The 22,290-nt window shown below is 43.1% G+C and overlaps 1 protein-coding gene across 1 annotated transcript in view; it reads left to right on the top strand.

The window, feature by feature from the left end:
* Positions 1 to 6,389: 6,389 nt before the first annotated feature.
* The window catches only part of LOC136626803 (rap1 GTPase-activating protein 1-like), a 168,245-nt gene continuing 152,344 nt past the window's right edge, over positions 6,390 to 22,290 (top strand). Inside the window, exon 1 of the mRNA XM_066601808.1 lies at positions 6,390 to 6,668. Within this exon, the coding sequence (XP_066457905.1) occupies positions 6,390 to 6,668 (279 nt within the window). The remainder of the gene's footprint in view (positions 6,669 to 22,290) is intronic.

Raw genomic sequence — 22,290 nt, 5'->3', positions numbered from 1 at the left:
TGCTCAACCAATCAATGCAGCGCTCAGTGAACCAATCACAGCCATCACATTTGTTCATCGAGTGCTGCAATAATTGGCTGAGCAGCGCTTGAGAACCAATCAGAGCCATCGCTTCCTGGAGGTGGGATTTTTGAATCCTGTAGCCAGGAGGTGATCTTCTGTGGGCGGCTGAGGACTGCAGGAAGCGTGTTGGAGCCCCGGAGAGCAGCGAGAGAGACTTGGACCATACCTGCGAGGTAAAATATTCCTTTGTATTTCATGGATTAATAATTAGGGTTCAAATCTAATCTAAACACCTAAAACCATGTCAATGTACAGGGCAGCCAGCATCATGTCAGTGATGTCACTACAATCAAACATCATTGGATTTTACAGTTTTTAAACATATTGTACATCTGATTGTAGAACATATGTTTGTGTGTTGAGTATGTCCTCTTTACAATCATTTCTTACTCTTCCACTGCCTGTACGATAACAAGATGAAGCAACTTTTCAATTATCTTCCATAAAAGTTTCCCACCGGTTTGTGCATACAGATCCTACGCAGAGTTGTGTGTCTGCGGTGACAGACTGTAAACTCTGTGTAGTGTGAGCCTGTTAGTTTACTTCCTACTGCTACAAATATATGTAACCAGGGGTAGGGGTCGGTGAATGACTATGCAGAATTTCTTTGCAGTCTTTAGCCATGTATATATAGGAGCTGTATACACAATACTGCAGAAGGTTTTAATCAAGACTGTTTACAGATTCGCTGCATTTTTGTTTTAGCTTAGATGCATTAGAAGAGTGTTTTTCAACTGCAGTCCTCAGTGCCCTCCAACAGGTCATGTTTTCAGGATATCCTATAGAGAGAACACCTGTGATGATGTCTGAGGCACTGACAATAATTACATCACCTGTGCAAATCCTGAAAACACGACCTGTTGGGAGGAAGTGAGGCCTGGAGTTGAGACAAACTGCAGTAGAGCGATGCAACAACTACAGTTGTAATAGTGGACATATACTTTAGAGTGCAGAATTATCTTGTTTCTAACAATTTAACCACTCTCTGACTTTCTGCAGCCATCTGACTTGTTTGAAATGATTGAGAAAATGCAGGTAAGGAACATCTGAGGGGATGATACATTGGCTTCTGGTTTCTTGCAACTGTGTCTTTAAATTTCCAATATGCAGCTGGCCATAGAGGAAATGTTTGGAGACTCAAAGTCAACCAGTATTCAGATGAACATCATGTTTATTTCTTCTGTAGTTTATTCCTCAAAATCTAATCTATCCATCTCAGTCCCACATAATGAAAACCACAACACAGGACTAGGTCCATCACAGGATGGATGCCAGTAGCGCACAACAGACCTAACTAACTTCATTCTGTGGGTCACTGTTGCAACTAAAGCACATTTATATAGTTTTTTTTTTGTTGTTATTGTACTATTAAAAAAATTAAATATCCTTGGAAAATCATAAAATTATTTTCTGCTGCCATTATCTGACTGCCATAACCTTTTTATCTTTTCGTCGACACAAGGGCTCTTTCACACGAGCGGATGCGTTTTTATGTTCTCTGGTCGGCAACGTAAATTTGCATGAATGGACTATTTCCCGTGATCACGGACAGATATAATTAGCGTTTTCTCACCCATTCACACGACACAGGACGCTGCTAAAATGCTTTCCCCTCCCCTTTTGTTTTCTGGCTCCCATAGGAGTGTATAGGAGCCACCGCCATATAGATCGGTCAAAGGATAGAACCAGAATTATCTTTTCTCCCGCCATATAATCTCCGGCCCGTATTTCAGTCGCGTACGTTCTATTTTTCACGGTGCAATGTATTTACTTGCTGTATATTTGCCAATGTGAACGAATGCTTCGGAAACTGATGCCTCAGATGGTCACATGTATCGGTACGTATATGCGCTCGTGTGAATAAAGCGCAGTTGTGTGAGGGCTCATTTTTTGCAGAAAGTCCTGTAGTTTCTATTGGTATTATTTTGGAGAACATATGACTTTTTGTTGCAATTTTTTCTTGGAGATGCTGTGAGCAAAATAAGCGCAGACAGAGGTGACGTTGTGTATTTTTTTTTCTAACAACGTTCACCATGCATGGTTAATATTGCATTACTTTGATGTATCAGACTTTTATGGATGCAACAATAGCAATTATGTTTTTGATCTTTTTTTAATTATTTTTTTAAACTACTACCTTCTTTTTTTTTAGTAATTAATAAAACTTTTTTTTTTTTTTTTAATTTCCCAGAGGGAACAAGAACTTGCAATGGTTTGATTGCTCCTGTAGCATGAGGTAATACCATAGTATTACATTATACAGTGATTTCACAAGTAACCTATCAAGCCACGCCACAGCAATGGCAGCTGTAGGGGCTTTCAGAGGGCCCACAGCTGCTATGGCAACTGAAACAGCATCCCCTCAATCTGATCACAGTGGGGCATTTTGGGCCCCCGAACTCCAATCAGGGCATTTAAATGCCGCTGTCGCATTTAAAGGGTTAACAGCCCCAATCAGCCGTTGTGAACGGGTTTTATTTGTAAGACACAGCCAGTACCAGAATTGTATGGAGTGGGATTGGCTCTTGATCAAACTCCATACAAAATCCGAACCTCCATGAGGTATGTGTGAGGGTGCATTTACACGAGCGTAGGTGTATTTACGTTCGCACGTCCGCAGCGTATAATCGCCGGAAAGAACGTTTTTCGGGGATCATGACCAGAGCTAGAAAGCGTATTATCGTTTGTTCCTACTTTGCAAACTATCTTTTCGGCCATCGAATATGCGTTGGCGCATATTTTGGTCACGTATGTTCCGTTTTTTTCGGGTTGCCGTTTTTACGCGCCGTAAAATAGCCCGTGCGAACGAATACATTCGAAACCAACGCCTCAGATGGTCACGTATATACGATTGGGCGCAAAAACGCGCCGTTTATGCGCTCGTGTGAACGCACCCCCAGTCTCAGAGCATTAGGGGGTTAACCTTGCCAAGAACAATAGAATAAGATCAGTTAGCAGCAGCAGCATGCTGATGGTCTTCATTTTCTATATACTGTATAGATTTTAAACCTCCTGATTACACGGCTAATGTTAGTTACAGATGGGGTCAGTTTAGGTTAGTGTAACCAGACTATTAGTCGAATATTATATATACTTTTTCGGCATGTAACTAACCTTTACAGTATGTTTATGGATTGGCACTTAATTGCTTCCATCACAGTATGATACCGAGATTCTCTCCACAGGAAATTAAATCCAAATGTCATTAATTAAAGTAAATTCAATTATTGAACATAATCAGGATCTAAAGAACGTATATTAATTGTAGATGAATCATTACATGCTGCCCATCAGGAGAATGTGACCTAGTTCACAAATACAAGGTATATTCTCTATATTATACACTATTATTGAAACCTATCCCCAGCTCCCCTGGCCTTTTTCCTAATGCAGCTTTACACAAGTGTAAATTGTTGCGCCCCACCAGCATGGGACAGATGCAATGACATTAAATACTTGTGCACGCCACCAATCGCCATGCACTATCTTGGTGTGTATACGTGCGTAATATGCACCAAGATAGAACATTCCGCGATCTGTATAGCGCACGTATTTTATGCAACATGTGTGTGCTTCAACATGGCGGCCTACTGCTGATTAGTACAGTCATGATAGGGTTAACTAGGTTTTGGCACCGTTTTGAAATGACGCCAAATCTCCAGGAATGCCCAAACGGCTTCTGGGAAAGGGGAGACTTTCCACACTCTCAAAAGAGTTGCCTAGTCTCCCAGACACGAAGGAAGTGCTGAAAGTGTCTGAGTACAATACAATATGAAACTAACCTATATTCCCTTCTTTCACTCCCCCCCCCCCCCCCACCCCACCCCCCCCATGGCTTTGGATGCCATTCTACTTGTCCTTGCTTGCTTACGGAGAGCGTGATCACACAATGTTTGAGCATGTGAACACTGTAACTAATCACTAGCCTTAGTCATACAAGCACTGAAGTCAAGGATTGGCTGCAGCGGTCACACGAGTGGCTGCTGGAGGACTAGCTGAGATCAGCTGGATGGCCACCACAGCTGTGGAGGAAGTGAAAGAAAAGAATATAGGCTAGTTTTGCTTTTTTACAGCATTAAAGCTGCTGGATAAGCTCTTCCCAGCAAAGGTGTGTGTGGGGTAGGGGTGGTGGGTGTAGACTGCCACCCTGTGACATCTACAAAACTAGATGTGCTAGCTCTATCTTCCTTGGTGTCAGCCATTTTGTTGCGATTTCCTGGGTTTCTGCTTTATATAGACCACATTATGTTAAACAAAGGCCATCTAGGGATATACATAGGTAGTGTTGCATTGAAATGCACAGGTTTTGTCAACTGTATGAAAAAGAGCACTACATAGCATTGTTTAGCTGTGGGGACCAGTAATATAATAAACGGCCCTAGCGGTTTAATCTAAGTCAATTATGCACAGGTGATGTAGGTAACCAAGCAATCAGTTAGATCATTTTTATTCAGCTGCACAGGATAGAGGAATTGCCTAGAGACTCAGGTGATGCAGGTAGCCTAGCAACTAAATAGCTTGTGATTGGCTGCAGACAGACTTCAGAGGCGATATATAGGGGGACACAACAGTCACAAAGAGAAGAAAGAGAGAAGCAGGAGAATACCAGAGAAGTGGAGAAACAGAGACAAGCAGAGAAGGAGAGTCAACTGTCACAGTGAGTAGAGGGAAGTCTGCTGTCACAGAGAGAGTGAGCTGTCCCAGTAAGGAGAAGAGGAGATGCTGTGATGCAGAGGACAGGAGAGATACAAGAGAGAGAGCTGAGATAAAGAGAGGGAGATGAAGAGGGATGGATGAAAGAAATTCAACTCCCAGTAAAATGCCTAGAGACTTAGATGATGCAGGTAGCCTAGCAACCAAATAGGTTGTGATTGGCTGCAGACAGACTGGTCAGGTGACTGAGGCAATATATAGGGGGACACAACAGTGGCAGGAAAGAGAAGAAAGAGAGAAGCAGAGAAACAGAAAGAAGGAGAGAAGGAGAGTCAGCTGTGTCAGTGATTAGAGGGGGGTCTGCTGTCACAAGGAGAGTGAGCTGTCGCAGTGTGGAGAAGAAGAGATGCTGAGAGGGGGATAAAGAGATGTAGATGTGAAGAGGGATGGAGAAAAGAAATTCAGAGTAAACCTACAGTATAAAACGTGTTATACACAAGTATCTTCATTGTTGCAAATTGTATATAATTCGCTGGAGATATTATTTGTTACTTACAATGTTTAAAAAAGACTTTCATCCCACCTTAGCCGGCTTCTAGCTCCTGGTTCCATACAGCAGGTGCATCTCCAAGTGCTTATACAGCCTTGCGATCACTTTGGCTTTCTTTCACACATGAATTCCATAGAGGGGGAGGCACTGGTGTGACAAACTTGCTGCTTTATTGTTTAAAATATGTGCTTATTCACAGATAGAGTTGAAACCGTTCCTACCTTATCAAGAGCCTTGTTCATATCTGTGAATATGCACATATTTTAAACAATAAAGCAGCAAGTTTGTCACACCAGTGCCTCCCCCTCTATGGAATTCATATTTGTTACTTACTGTGTGTGTTGAAGAGAATTACCTCATCTCCTGTCTGACTTAATAATAACACTGTGCATGCTACAAGTTAAATATCTGGCTCCGTTATTCAGCTCCTCACTACTACAAATCGTGCCCAAGGGCACTGGCATCTCAAACCAAAACAATCATAATTACCCACTCATAAGCCCACCATAGCGCTTAGTAGCATCACGAACAGGATTAAATCCTCTGTGACCCTACAACTGCCATGTCAAGGGATGGCATTGTATAATTATTTACAACTGTCATTTCAAATTTAAACATCAGCCATGTTGTAGGTAGTACCTCTGCTTGAAGTCAATAAAAGAAAATGGCAGATTCAAGTGACAATAAACAGCAAAGCAGCATGGGAGTAAAGATCGCTATTCCATCCCCCAAAATGCCATTTACCATGCCATATTACCTGGAAGCCCCTTGGCTGCCTAGATATAATGGAGAACGGTATCAGCTCAGTGAGTTTAAGCAGAAGATGAAAGTGCTATACCGTCTGAGCCCTCTCACTAATGAACAAAAGACGGAGATGTTAGTGGGCCAATTAGAAGGTGTTGCAACTAGAAAGGTCAAATCATGGCCTAGAGAACATGGTGGATCAGATTTTTGAGAGACTGTAGAACTTCTTTGAGACCAATACCGCATCCGGAGTAAAACGTTTCTTTAACAGAAGACATAAAACACATGAAACACTCTGGAAATAAGCACTGTTGCTACCAGAAGACATGAAGGCCATGATCCACACAGATTCAGTAGTAGCGATAGGAGCAGATCACAAATGAACAATTTGTGGAAGGAGCAGCTATCTGTCCAGAACACGGGTCTGGCCATACAGGTGCTAGGCAGAGAAGTCCTGACAGGGATTGATGCAACGTCAGAGCCCTTTACCTATAAGGCAAAAGAACATTTATCCACAGAATCCCCAAAGAATGTTGTGGTGTTACAAGCAGTTCAGAGCCAGTGTGATGAGAAGGAGATCCTCAAGATTGCACAGAAGGACATTGCAGCAGTAGCCCGTGATGTATCCTCCCTCTGCAAGAAAATGGAAGAACTGCAGGTGAGATTAGACAAGCGAGAGGACTGAATAGTCCTGCCACAGAAGAGGAATTGCCGTCCAGCTACTACGTCTACCAGAATACAACCGAGTAGACCAGGCCCAGTGATCTGCAGGTATTGTTAGACGAGAGGGCATGCCGAAAAGACTGTTGGCAGTTAAACGGATACCCCCTGAGGCCAAGGACCATCCCTCAGGGAAACAAAGAGTAGGTCCTGAAATTTCCAGATGGTTCCCAAAGTATGTGGGACCCTGCCTGGAGGTTATAAACCACCTCGATTGCATACCTTTTCCAGCACTAGTGGATACAGGATCTCAGGTGACTGCCATACACAGAACCATATTTCAGAAGTATTGGTCCGTAGAAGAATTAGTACAACCTCTTGAACAGGTTATGAATGTCATCGCTACCAATGGACAAAATGTTCCCTTAGAAGGCTACTGAGAGGCTACAATGATGACCAGGAATGCTGAACTGCTCCATCAAGGGATCTTAGTCATTGATGTAGCAGAGAGAAATGTACCAGCTGTCATTTTTGGGCATAAACATTCTTAAAAATTGCTATGGAGAAATGCTGGAAGCCTTACTAAACTCCATTCCTTCTGCTTCACAAGCCCTGCTATGAGCTTTACATCAGGCTATAAAAGTCTTGTCTGCTGACTGGAAGTTCACCAACGATAAAGGTCAAGTAGGACATGCAAGAATAAAAGATGTGAGACCGATAACTTTAAAACCCGGAACTGAAAATATAATCTGGTGTCAAACTTGACCAGGTCTCCAAGGAAGGGATTACCAAACCCTGGTAGAGCCACTTCAATTGGAAGAACATCCAGGTATTATGGTAGCCCAAAGTGTAGTGAACATCTCAAGAGGAAGAGGGCCTGTCTGCCTGCTTAATATAGGAGAGTCTGCAGTACAGTTAAAAAAATATTACCCAGTGGCACAAATCTCACGGTTACATGCAGGCGATATCCCCACCCTCTCTGGTGCAGAGGTTCCACAGAGAACACAGAGTCTCAACCACAGATATAGCCAATCTAGGACCTCTTGGTGGGCTAAATTATAAATTGGAAATGCTGACACCCTTGCTAGCAAGAAAGGAGAAGTAGTAAGAGTGGCTCAGAAATTTCACCAAGCCTTCAGTAAAAACACGTTAGACTTTGGCCAAACTGAAGGGGTCTGTCACTATATCCCAACAGGATCCCATCCACCCATTAGAGAAAGATACCGATCCATACCCCCAGCCATGTACCAATCTGTAAATACAGGAGAGCCATATCCCGTGGGCAGCCCCACTGGTACTGGTGAAGAAAAAAGATGGAGGTATTCGATTTTGTGTGGATTATAGTAAATTGAGGAATATCACACATAAAGATGCCTATCCTTTGCCCCAAATCAAAGAATCTGTCACTGCTTTGGGGTCAGCAGCTTACTTATACAGCCTAGATTTGACTAGTGGATACTGGGAAGTACCCATGGCTCAAGGGGACAAAGAGAAAACAGCTTTTACTATCCCAATGGGGCTATACGAGTTCCATTCTATGCCCTTCGGCCTATGTAATGCTCCTGGCACTTTTAAAAGACTCATGGAAAGATGCTTTGGGCATAAGAATTTTGAAACGGTGCTGTTATATGTGGACAATATCATTTATACTCCAAGACTTATGACCACCATCTGAAACACCTGGCTGAAGTGTTCGAGATACTAGTTCACCATCATCTTAAGGTGAAGCCATCTAAATGTCATCTGTTACAAATGCAAGCTTGATACTTAGGGCACGTTGTGAGTGCAGAAGGAGTTAGACCCGATCCAGAGAAGATTGCAGCAGTACAAAAATGACCAATACCCCAAATTGTTAAACAAGTGAGGAGTTTTTTAGGATTCGCAGAATGCTACTGAAGATTTATCCCAAATTTTGCCAGAATTGCTGAACTATTACACAAACTGATCCGGGGAACGTCAAAATAAAACTGCAGAAAAACCATCTACATCACGTGGGAGAAAGAACAACCAGAAGCTTTAGAAATCCTGAAAAATAAGTTAATATCCCCTCCTGTCCTGGGATATTCAGATTACAACAAACCCTTTCGAGTATACACTGATGCGAGTAAGCGAGGACTGGGTGCAGCATTAGGCTAAATCCAAAGTGATAAAGAGAGAGTAATATCATTTGTAAGTCATTCATTGAAAGGAGCCGAAAAAAAATGACTACAGCTACAGCTCATTTAAATAGGAACTCTTAGCTCTCGTATGGGCTGTGACAGAAGTTCAAAGACTTCTTGATTGCATCCACATTCATTGCTTACAGAGATAATAACCCTCTTGCACATTTAAAGTCAGTAAAATTGGGAGCTCTTAAACAGAGATGGGCTTCACGGCTAGCCAACTTCAACTTTACCATCAAATATAGAGCCGTAAGACTAACGCCAATGCTGATTCACGATCCAGACAACCTACATCAATAGATTACTTCATGGAAGAAGTAGATCAATGGGAGGAGACAGAGATGCCTGACTTTGGCTGCTATAATATACAACAGAATGTCATCCAAACCATCAGTACTAATAAAGACAAACGTGGAAGAAAAACAGTGGATTGATCTTCAAACAGAAAGCTGCACCTTAGGAGAACTCGGTCTGTTCTTGACCCATCGTACTGTACCCGTCAGAGTAAGAAGCGGGAAAACAGACCCAGAGTATCACCAGTTGTGGCAGCAAGGAAAAAGACTCTTTGTAATGAGAGGTCTATTGTACAGAGGAACCATAGATCCTATCACCTATTCGAAGATACACTAAATCCTCATTCCACAAAGAAATGCACATCTAGTACTAACAGCATACTATGACCAATCTGGGCACTTTGGAGTGCACAAAACAGAGAATACCATCTGGAGAAGATTCTACTGGGCTGGAATGACAATAGATACAGAGCATGGTGTTCAGAGTGCTAAACATTGCTAAAGGGAGAAACAACAAAGCTGACCAAAAAGCTCCTGTTACCATGCGGCGGTTGCTGGTCCTCCCGGGGCGGCAGTGTGTGGGGTCGCTATTATCCGCCAGGTTTTTCCATCTGCCTCAGTTCTGCTTAGTAATGTTCGTGTTGGTTATTTACATCTGCCTTTTCTGTCGGTGTTCTACCCTTTCCATCCTGGTACGCCAGCATCCCTTTTTCGGTCCCTAGTGAGAGTAGGGATCGCTGCCCAGTTGCCTGCCTGGGGTTAGCCAGAAATGGAGGCAAGCAGGCAGGGACATGGGTTGTGGGTGAGATCTAGGGCACCCGGGCTGGCGTATCAAGGGTAGTGTACCGTAACAGCTCCTTTACACTCAATAGTGACATGGAAACCATTAGAACTGCTTGCCATTGACTAGTTGAAGATTAAGCCGAGTAGGAGTGGCTATACCTACTTGATTATCATTATAGACCATTACACCAAGTTTACAGTAGTGATTCCTGTAAGAGACTTGTCTACCAAAACAGCAGCCAAAATGCTTTGGAAATACTTCTTATTGCCTTATGAAACACCAGAAAAGATTCTCACTGATCCAGAAACAGCATTTGAGTCTCAATTGTTTCAAGAATTTTGTAAACTGTATCGGTGCACCAAGATCTGAATGACAGCATATTGTCCTGAGGGAAGTGGAGTCTGTGAGAAAATGAACCGGACTATAGTAAATCTATTACGTACCATAGCAATCTCCAAGAGAAGGGATTGGCCAGGTTTACTACCTGAATTGATTTATTTATACAACAACACCATCTATTGTTCAACGGGATACACTCTTTATTATTTCATGTTTAGTCAACAAGGGAAATTGCCTGCTGATCTGTCAATGGGAGTACAAGTGTCTGAAGATCCAATCCTTTACCCACCACTGAATGAATTCACGATCTGCAAAGACGTCTGAAAACAGCACAAGATATTGTAGACACTCACATGGAGCAAGTTCATAAAAGACAAGAGCAAGATTTGAACTTGCACGCCAAGGCTGAACCATTAACAAGAGGAACAAAAGTGTGGCTAAAGAAAGAACACAGAACAGGAAAGCTAGATGTCAGATGGGAAGCAGTTCTTTACAGTATATTAGGACTACCCTTTCTAGAAGAAGACCTGTATCATATTGCTCAAGACGGAAGAATCACAAAATTGGTTCACCGAAACAGGCTAAAACATTATCTACTACACCCTACTTTGGTAGAAAAATCAGAAAAAGGCTAAACTATGCCAAACCCAGTGAAGAGAACTGAAAGTGCAAGAAACTTTGGGGAATTTGACCTAATCAACCCCCTAGCATGGTACTTAAGTCCTGCGATAACTAACTTTGGTTGTACCAAGCCTATTGGATTACGTCCCGGCAGTATCTCTTGAATCACGTGAATGTGAATGAAACTCCAGTTCCAGCAATGTGTGGATTTCCTGATGTATGTAGTTCTAGTGAAGACTCAGAAAACAAGGCTGTCAGCATTCTCAGATGCTCACAAAGGAGTAATTTTGGAAAGCCTTCAATTCGCTTTGAGGATGAGGACTACTAAAGACCCAGAAGCCATGTAGGACACTTCTATCTTTTATTATTATTTAATTTATTCAAGTGTTCTTTAAAAAACAAAAAGTGAAACCTTTTCATTGAAGTTTTTTGTGCCTTAAGAGAGACAACTCAATGAAGTTTATAGTAACGTTTAAGTTTTAGTACCCTGCAGAACTATCAGAGATTTGTTAACCCCAGTTCCTGTTTTTCATAAGACTATCTCCCGCATCCTGTATATCATGACTTGTTACAGCTGGCACAAGCAACATGTTATGGACAATGTGCCCCAAATTGTGCCTGGGGATGTTACCTTTAGCTAGTGGTAGCATGGCTGTCTGCCAGGGTTCTTGTATGGACTGCCTGAACCCTAGTTAGGTTTTGTTATTCCAACTACAACTAGATGGACAAAGGCTCTAAAGAAGAAGCTCCATCTAAATCAAGTATAAAGATTGTAATGTTGGATTTAAATGCCTGCATAACCCTAACTTTTGCTCTTACCAGGTGGATCATATCAAAAATGTACGCCAAATGTTAAGCATAATGTTGTTGTATGTGAAACTTTGAAAATGCACTTTTGTGTTGGCTGTGAGGAAAATACGTGTCAGGGTATCATAGCTCTTTTGAAGTAGGGGGTTTTGCCCCTCTTCCAATCCCTGGTTAGATTCGAGTTAACTTTAATATCCCAGACATTTTGTCATTTTCTCCAGCCATCCACCTGCTCCGTCCACAAAGAAAAAAAACACAGAGGACGACTGTTCTCAAACAAGGGGGAGATGTAGTGGATTGAAAAAGGGCACTACATAGCACTGTTTAGTTGTGGGGACGGGTAATATAATAACCATCCCTAGGGGTTTAATCTGAGTCATTTTGCACAGGTGACCAGTTAGGTTGTTTTTATTCAGCTGCCCAGGATAGAAAAAATGCCTCAAGACTCAGGTGATGCAGGTAGCCTAGCAACTAAATAGGTTGTGATTGGCTGCAGACAGACTGGTCAGGTGACTGAGGCGATATATAGGGGACACAATTGTCACAGGAGAGAAAAGAAAGAGAGAAGCAGGAAAGAAGCAGAGAAACAGAGAGAAGCAGAGGAGATTCAGCTGTGACAGTGATTAGAGGGTGTCTGCTGTCGCAAGGCAGTGAGCTGTCATAGTGTGGAAAAGAGATGCTGAAATGCAGAGAACAGGAGAGATAAGAGAGCTGAGATAAAGAGAGGGAGGTAAAAAGATGAAGATATGAAGTGGGATGGAGAAAAGAAATTCAGAGTAAACCTACAGTATAAAAACATGTTATACACAAGTATCTTCATTGCTGCAAATTGTATATAATTCACTGCTTATTCGCTGGAGATATTATTTGTTACTTACTGTGTGTGTTGAAGAGAATTACCTCATCTCTCTGTCTAACTTAATAATAACCCTGTGTTTACTACACGTTAAGCAGAATATCTGGCTCCGTGTGTTATTAAGCTCCTCACTGCTCACTACTACAAATCGTGCCCAAGGGCACTGGCATCTCGAACCAAAGAAAAGCAAAAACAATCATAGTTACCCACTAATAAGCCCATCATATGTATGTCACACGTCCTGCAGTCCTTTTTTCCAATTTGTCATCATGTACGCAATGTTTTACTTTATAAAATTTGTAGATGTATAATATTTATACTTTCCATGTGATTATTTTAGTGCAGCCGCTTGGAGGATCAGCGCTGCATCATGCCCTCCTCTCTAAAGGTCAGTCCATTGTAGAATCTCCGAAGTTGCGACCTGACAGGTTTTCATTTTTATTTGCATGTCTTATTTACAAATATAGTTCTATGTCTATGTATGTTGCAGCCATGGTTTAACGTGCACTTATAGATTTCTATTGGTAAGTGCTGACCTATTTTGTCCTTTTATTTACAAATTTAGTCTTAAAGGGGCATTACACGTGTTCTCCGTATCCATTGTAGGCAAAGTATTGGAGGGACGGTTTATGTCTAGTTCTTTTTTTTTTTTTCTTTAGTATTTACTGTATTGCAATTTTTTTTTTATACTGTACTCTCAATCAACCATCTAATAAAGGTGGATATATTGGGAAATAAAATAAACCTTATGTTGTAAGAAATCTAAATTAGAAGCTAAAACAGATGCAAGCTGATACTTTTGGATGTAGAGAATAAAGTGTTGTGAAGAAGAAAAGCAGAGTTCTGGTTTTGGGGGATTCCCTATTGAGAGGAACAGAAGCCCTTGTCTGCAGACCTGACATAACCTCAGGAGAGGTGTGCTGTCTTCCAGGGGAACAAATCAAAGATCTAGATGATAGGCTGTCAAACTAACAAAAAAATGAAGTGCCCAGGATCAAGCCAGGCAATAGAGGAATCATCAGTAAAAAAAAGTTGCTCCAGGGCAAGAAATTAGAGACACTGAAAAAAAGGACCCTTCAACTATCTGCAGAGACTTTGAAGTCCTTGACAGGAAGGTGAAGGAACTACTAGCACAGGTGGTCTTCTCATCAATCCCTCCAGAGATGGAACAGGATTCTAGAGCTGAACAACTGGCTATGTCAATGGTGCAGTCAGGAAAGATTTGGATTTCTAGACCTGCAGGGAATTACCTATATGAAGGGCTCCTTGCTAGAGACGGGTTGCACCTTACAAACAGGTAAGCATATATTTGACAGGCACCTTGCTTCACTCATTAGGAGAGCTTTAAACTAGAACAATATGGGAAAAAAAGTGAAAGACAGCAATATACAGTTAATGAATACAATTGAAAACCTTATTATTGGAAGTGAAAAGAAAGAACAAAGACAAGAAATTCAGAAGAAATGTAGAGAAGCAAGAGACTCCGATCACAAACATGTTTCTACACAAATGCACAGAGCATGGGAAACAAACAAGGAGAATTGGAGCTCCTAACTAGAGATGAGCGAATATACTCGTTTCGAGTATTTACTCGATCGAGCACCGCGATTCGGGGGCGTCGGGGGCGGGGGGAGGCGTGGCAGAGCGGGGGGTAGCAGCAGGGAACAGGGGGGAGCCCTCTTCCCCCCCCCCCCCCCCCCACTCACCCACGGCGCCCCCAAATCTTTTCGCCCGAGTACGGAAGTACTCGGAAGTCGTGGCGCTAGGGCAAAAAAGGGGCGTGGACGAGTAGGTTCGCTCATCTCTACTCCTAACACAAAAAGAGAAATATAATGTCATCCGTATCACAGAAACTTGGTGGGATGATGCACATGATTGGAATACAAGGCTTGAAGGATACAACTTATTTATAAGAAACAGACCCAATAAAAGGGGAGGAGGTGTTGTGTTGTATGTTAGGAGAACATTCATCTCCACAGAGATTCAAGCTTCAGAGCTGGGAGTTCTGTAGAAACTGTTTGAGTAAAAATACAAGGAGAGAACAGAAAGATCACTATTGTAGGCATTTACTGTAGATCGCCTAGACCAGCAGAAGATATGGAGGAACTCTTTCTATATCACATGGCCAAGTTCTCAAAAAAGCATGACATAGTGATCATGGGAGATTTTACTTATTCAGACATTTGTTACCAACAGAAAGGAAATGGTTGAGGAAGAACAGGTGGCTGGGAGTTTAGGAGGCAGCAATCATGTAATCATTGAATTTTGGATAACCAGGGGAGGAAGACCTGAGAAAACTCAGACCTTAAAGTTGGACTTCGGAAAGGCAGATTTTAATGGCCTCAAAAAGAGTGTAGGAATGATCCAATGGCTGGATGTTCTTAAGGACAGAAATGTGCAAGAAAGTTGAAAAATATTGTGAAATGAGATTCTCAAAGCACAATTGTTAACAACCCCTAAAAGAGGGAAGAATGGAAAGCATTTAAAGAGACCAGAATGGATGAACACAGACCGTACACAATTAAATTTGCCAATGAAACAAAGCTAGGAGGGATAGCTAACACTATAGAAGAAAGAGAGAGAATTCATAGTAACATAGTATGTTAGGCTGAATGAAGACAATGTACATTTAGTTCAGCCTGTTTCAATCCTATTGTTCCAGAGGAAGGCAAAAAGCCCCAAGAGGCAGAAGCCAATTAGCCCATTCGGGGGAAAAATTCCTTCCCAACTCAATAATGGCAATCAGAATAATCCCTGGATCAACCTTTGAAAGTTCCTACCTGAATGTAAGACCTGGAACAACAACCCCGCTGGTCACCTAATGTCTATATCCTGTAATATCATAGCACTCTAGAAAGACATCTAGTCTTTCTTAAACTCCTCAATGGATATTGCCATCACCACGTCCTCCGGCAGAGAGTTCCACAATCTCACTGCTCTTACAATAAAGAACCCCCTTCTGTGTTGGTGATGAAACCTGCTTTCTTCTAGACGTAGCGGATGCCCTCTTGTTACCGTCGCAGTCCTGGGTATAAACAGATCATGGGAGAGATCCTTGTATTGTCCCCTAATGTATTTATACAGAGTTATTTGATCGCCCCTTAGCCATCTTTTTTCCGGGGTGAATAATCCTAATTTTGATAGCCTCTCTGGGTATTCCAGTCCTCTCATTCCATTTATTAGTTTAGTTGCCCTTCTTTGGACCTCCTCAAGCACTGCAACATTTTTCTTGAGCACTGGTGTCCATAACTGTGCACAGTATTCAATGTGGGGTCTGACAAGTGACTTCTATAGTGGAAGAATAATGTTCTTGTCCCTCACCCCTATACCCCTTTTTGCAGCAGCTGACTGGCATTGGTTGCTCCAGGTAAATCTATAATCCACTAATACCCCCAGGTCTTTTCCCTAGCAGTACCCCATGTAGTGTATATTGGTGACATCCGTTTCTCCTGCCCATATGCATCACCTTACATTTATCAACATTGAACTTCATTTGCCATTTTCACCCCCCCAAGCCCCCGACTTATCTAGGTCCTTTTGTAGCTGCACATTGTCCTCCATTGTATTAATTATATTGTACAATTTTGTATCATCTGCAAATATTGATCTTTTACTGTGCAGTCCCTCTATCAGGTCGTTGATAAATATATTGAACAGAATGGGGCCCAACACTGAGCCCTGTGGCACCCACTAGCAACGGTGGCCAAATCGGAGTACAAATCATTTATTACCACCCTCTGCATTCTATCTCTGAGCCAGTTCTTTACCCAGATACACACGTTTTCGCCCAATCCGAGCTTCTCATTTTATATATCAACCTATTATGCGGTACTGTGACAAATGCTTTAGAGAAATCCAGATATACAAGATCCATAGACTCTCCAAGGTCCAGCTTAGAACTTACTTCATCGTAGAAGCTGATCAGATTGGTCTAACGTGATCGACCCCTCAGGAACCCATGCTGGTAAGGAGTTCTTCCGTTGTTCTCCTTGAGGTATTCTAGGATTGCATCTCTCAAAAATTCCTTCAATATTTTTCCAGCTATTGAAGTGAGAGTTACTGGCCTGCAGTTACCAGGCTCACTTTTGGACCCCATTTTGTAGATTGGAACCGCATTGGCAATGCGCCAATCCAATGGTATAACTCCGGTCTTGATATTGTCCATAAATATTAGAAATAGTGGTCTAGCTATCACATCACTTAGTTCCCTTTATATTCCTTGGGTGTATTCCATCTGGACCCGGCGATTTATGGGGTTTTTTTTTTAAATTTCTTTTATAAGTGGCTCTGCACTTCCTTCTGCATTAGGGATGCAATATTTAGTGGTGGTGGTGGTGGTGGGGGGGGTCATTTTATTCTCCTGCATCTCGTGTGGCATTTCCTTTTTGTTTTGTGAATACGCTTGAAAAGAAACCATTTAATAGACTTGCCTTCTGCCCATCATCTTCTATGATTTCTCCTGCATTATTTGTTAAAGGGCCAGCGCTCCCAGTGCAAATCAGTTTGCTGTTAATATAGTTGAAGAATAGTGTAGGGCTATTTTTGCTCTTTTTGGCGACCAACCTTTCTGCCTCCTTCTTAACAATTTTGATCTTTTCTTTACATGTTTTGTTTTTTTTTCCCTGTAAAATTTTAGTGCTTCTTCGCTGCTATAGCATTACATCATACTGCATTCTGACAGGTAGCCTATGAAGCCACGCCACGGGGATGGCTTGATAGGCAATCTCCCAAGCCAGCCCTGGGGCCTTTCAGAAGGCCCTTGGCTGACATGACACCTGCACTGTTTCCCTGATCTCACCGCGGAGGGGCCGTACGGGACCCCCTGAACATCGTTCGGGGGATTTAAATTCCGCTGTCAGAAATGGCAGCGGTATTTAAAGGGTTAATAGCCATGATCGGCGGCATGGCCGATTTGCATGTATTGCCTGCGGGTGTCAGCTGTAATAAACAGCTGACGCCCACGCTGTATGAAGAGAGGACACCCCGCGACCTCTCTTCATACATACCCCGACGCTCCAGGACATACCCTTATGTCCTTGGTTGTGAAGGGGTTAACAAGAAGAAATGCAAGGTCCTACATCTGAGCAAGAAAGAAAAAAAAAAAGCACGTACAGAATGGAAGGAATGGGGCTACGCAGCAGCACATGTGAAAAAGACTTTGGTATACTAATAAATCACAGACTGAACATGAGTCAACAATGTGATGCAGCAGCAAAAAAGGCAAACACAATTCTGGGATGTATTAAGAGAAGCATAGAGTCTAGATCACGTGAGGTCATTATCCCCGACTATTGTTCCATAGTCAGACCTCATCTGGAATACTGAGTCCAGTTCTGGGCACCCCAATTTAAAAAAAGACATGTTACGTTGTGCTGCTGAGACCTGTAGTACTATGGTTTCTAGCAGCACGGCTACACAGGTGGTGAATGACTGAGCTGGCTGGGTGTGGTGACTTCCTGCTAGCCAATCTCCAGGGGCTTTGATCACATATAAACCCTGCTCCTGTCAGTGTCTGTCTGGTCCAATAAAGAAAAAACAGGCAGCAGAATCCAAATTTCTGGTGCAAAGCGATAATTTTATGCTTCCATAGATATGCAAGATAAACTTCACATCACACTGGAGAGCGACGTTTCGACCATTAGTAGAAGGTCTTTGTCAAGCTGATACAGATATATATCCTATGCATATTATATATACCCCTTAACCCAATCACCAACAAGTACAATAATTAAAAGATTATCTACAGGTTGGCATACCTTGAACGTCATTAAAGATATAAACCCCACCGTAGATCACTAGCTGGCGGTATGCGGACACCATCGCTGACCATGTGTTGAAAGGGAACCAGGAAATACCTATGTGCGCCTGCGTATGAGCTTTAAAGGGGTGGTCTCGCGAAATCAAGTGGGGTTATACACTTCTGTATGGCCATATTAATGCACTTTGTAATGTACATTGTGCATTAAATATGAGCCATACAGAAGTTATTCACTTACCTGCTCCGTTGCTAGCGTCCCCGTCGCCATGGTGCCGTCTAATTTCGGTGTCTTCTTGCCTTTTTAGACGCGCTTGCGCAGATCCGTCTTCTCCCTTCGGCTCCGCTCGGCAGCATCGGCATTTTGGCTCCGCCCCCTTGTACGCATCATCGCGTAGCTCCGCCCCATGATGTGTGCCGGTTCCAGCCTCCTGATTGGCTGGAATCGGCACGTGACGGGGGCGGAGCTACGCGATGATGCGTACAAGGGGGCGGAGCCAAAATGCCGATGCTGCCGAGCGGAGCCGAAGGGAGAAGACGGATCTGCGCAAGCGCGTCTAAAAAGGCAAGAAGACACCGAAATTAGACGGAACCATGGCGACGGGGACGCTAGCAAAGGAGCAGGTAAGTGAATAACTTCTGTATGGCTCATATTTAATGCACGATGTATATTACAAAGTGCATTAATATGGCCATACAGAAGTGCTGAACCCCACTTGCTGCCGCGAGACCACCCCTTTAACTCTCGCGGGAGTGGGTGTAGTCATACCGACCTATCTCAGGCCGTGACGCATGCGTCTAGACCCTAGATCATGCGACGTCAGAGCTAGTCCTCCGCGCCATCTTGCCTATAGTGCGCATGGGCGGGATTCTCAATGATCGCAATATTTGTATCGGGTCCCCGGAATAAACCATGCATACCGCGCATGTGTAGGGCATCTGCTCCCATGATGTAATGTAGGAGGGGCCATCCCTGAAGCGTACCACCACGGGCACAAATTTATACATTATACAATATGTGCGAGGCAGAAGCAAGAGAAAGCAACTATTAAGGACAAGTGACACATATTTAAATTAACAGACATACAGTTGTACTAATACCAGTATGGCCATAACATATCAGGGGATATCCCCTTACGAGAAAAAAAAAAAAGAATTGAGGCCACTAGTGTATGTCACATAAATACTAGGCTATCCCATCCTTTATAACCAAGTGGATTCCTATGAGATGCCCTAATTTAGATGGAAATAAAAGCCTCATTGCACACGGTAAGAAGATATTCAGATTATAAGCCCCCTATTATCATCCCCCAAAAAATGTGAGCTTAATTGTCAGAAATGCGGAAGAATAGCATTTTCACAATATGTTGGACCAAAATTATGCACACCGGGGAAAGAGATAATTTCAACACCTGTTCAGATATGGTCTCAGTACAACAATTTTATTGATTATACAAAATAACAAACATCAATTCAAAAAATATGACATAACCACTACTACAGATCAGACAACTAATATGGCAAACAGTTTTTGGCCAAAGTGTCCTCAATTCCGCTTGATAGTGGTAGTCAGACCTCAAGGTATGCCCAATGTTAATCCAAAATACACCTGTAATGTAAAAGACACTCATTAAAACAATATAAAAGAGGTACAGAGGCAGGTACGGTTAATCAACTCAATGAAACGCAAACGTATTACATTCTAGATTGAGACCAGAAGGTGACAATGTGTCTAGATTAAATATCCAGCTGGCTTCCTTTCGTTTTAGTAATTTCATGCGATCACCGCCCCTGATATTTTCAGGGACGTGGTCTTATTACTCTAAATTTTAATTGACTGATGTTATGTCCAGCTGTAATAAAGTGCTTAGGGATGGGTAGTTCAATCTTTTTATTTCTGATGGTGCTCTTATGTTTGGTAATTCTGGACCGGATTTCTGGGATATTTTCACTTACGTAATATAAGCCACAAGGGCAAGATATGAGATATACCACGTAAGTAGATTTGCATGTGTATCTATCTCTGATATGAAAAATCTTTCCGGTTCGTGGATGGCTGAAAGTGTTCCCCTTACTCATAGTGCTGCAACAAAGGCAGCTAAGGCAGGGGAAATTACTAGAGATGAGCAAGCGTACTTGTCCGAGCTTGATGCTCGTTCGAGTATTAGGGTGTTCGAGATGCTCGTTACTCGAGACGAGCACCACACGGTGCTCGACTTCATTACATTTCCTTCCCTGAGAAATTTGTGCGCTTTTCTGGCCCATAGAAACACAGGGAAGGCATTACAACTTCCTCCTGTGACATTCCAGCCCTATCCCACCCCCCTGCAGTGAGTGGCTGGGGAGATCAGATGACACAGGAGTATTTAAATCTGCCCCGCCCGCGGCTCGCCACAGACACAAGATAAGAGAGATCAGGGAAAGTGCTGTCTTGCTGTAGCTGCTATAGGGAGAGTGTTAGGTGTTATTTTAGTCTTCAAGAACTCCAACGTCCTTCTTAGGGCCACATCTGACCGTGTGCAGTACTATTGAGGCTGCTTTTAGCAGTTTTGCACAATTTTCTTTTTTTGGTATATCGGGCGTGCAGACCATAGCGTCCTCAGTCTGCAGTCATTTTACAGAGTATAGGGGCAGTACTGGTGAGACAGGGACAGTGGTACAGGGAAAGAGGTATACTGGCTATATAGGCAGTGGGCTTTTTCAAAAAAATTGAAAAAAAATACTATATTTGGGCTGCCTGTGACCGTCTTCAGTTTACTGCTTGTGTGCTGAGGGTAATAGTCGCTGATTAATACCCAGCCTTACGCATAATTTTGTTCTGGCTGCACTGTGCTTTCAATAACCACAGTCATCCTCTAACAGGGAAATCCATATACAGGCTATATCACAGGCAGTGGGCTTTTTCCCAAAAAGTTGAAAAAAATACTATATTTGGCCTGCCTGTGACCGTCTTCAGTTTACGGCGTGTGTGCTGGGGGTAGAAGTTGCTCATTAATACCTAGCCTTGCGCATAATTGTTTCCTGGCTCTGCTGTGTCCGTTACATGATCGCTGTCATCCCGCCAGAGGGAAAGAGTATACGTATATATGCTGCATACGGTGTCTGTCTGGTTTTTCACCTCACCATTTGAAAAAATTGAAGCAAAATACTTAAGGCCTACCACTGGCCTTTGGCCACTTGACTGGTTCTGCCCTGTGAATTCCAGTAGCTCAGTCATACGCACCTAGGTCTCACTACAGGCTTGCGCATAATTGTTTCCTGGCTCTGCTGTGCGTTCCGTAAGCAAAGTCAGCCTCCAACCACAGGCCAATAAGCGGCACATTTAATTACAGCGTTCTGTTTCTGCTCTACTCGTAATACACCATGCTGACGGGTAGGGGTAGGCCTAGAGGACGTGGACGGGGGCGAGGACGCGGAGGCCCAAGTCAGGGTGTGGGCACAGGCCGAGCTCCTGGTCCAGGTGTATCGCAGCCGACTGCTTCGGGATTAGGAGAGAGGCAAGTTTCTGGGGTCCCCAGATTCATCTCACAATTAATGGGTCCACGCGGTAGACCTTTATTAGAAACTGAGCAGTGTGAGCAGGTCCTATCGTGGATGGCAGAAAGTGCATCCAGCAATCTATCGACCACCCAGTCTTCTCCTTCCTCCCAGCCTCCTCACTCCATGAAAATGACACATTCTGAGGAGCAGGCAGACTCCCAGGAACTGTTCTCGGGCCCCTGCCCAGATTGGGCAGCAATGGTTCCTCTCCCACCGGAGGAGTTTGTCGTGACCGATGCCCAACCTTTGGAAAGTTCCCGGGGTCCGGGGGATGAGACTGGGGACTTCCGGCAACTGTCTCAGGAGCTTTCAGTGGGTGAGGAGGACGATGACGATGAGACACAGTTGTCTATCAGTGAGGTAGTAGTAAGGGCAGTAAGTCCGAGGGAGGAGCGCACAGAGGATTCGGAGGAAGAGCAGCTGGACGATGAGGTGACTGACCCCACCTGGTTTGCTAAGCCTA

Source organism: Eleutherodactylus coqui, chromosome 4 (genome assembly GCF_035609145.1).
Source record: "Eleutherodactylus coqui strain aEleCoq1 chromosome 4, aEleCoq1.hap1, whole genome shotgun sequence".
Classification (NCBI taxonomy): domain Eukaryota; kingdom Metazoa; phylum Chordata; class Amphibia; order Anura; family Eleutherodactylidae; genus Eleutherodactylus; species Eleutherodactylus coqui.
This window is presented reverse-complemented; position numbering and strand designations above follow the sequence as displayed.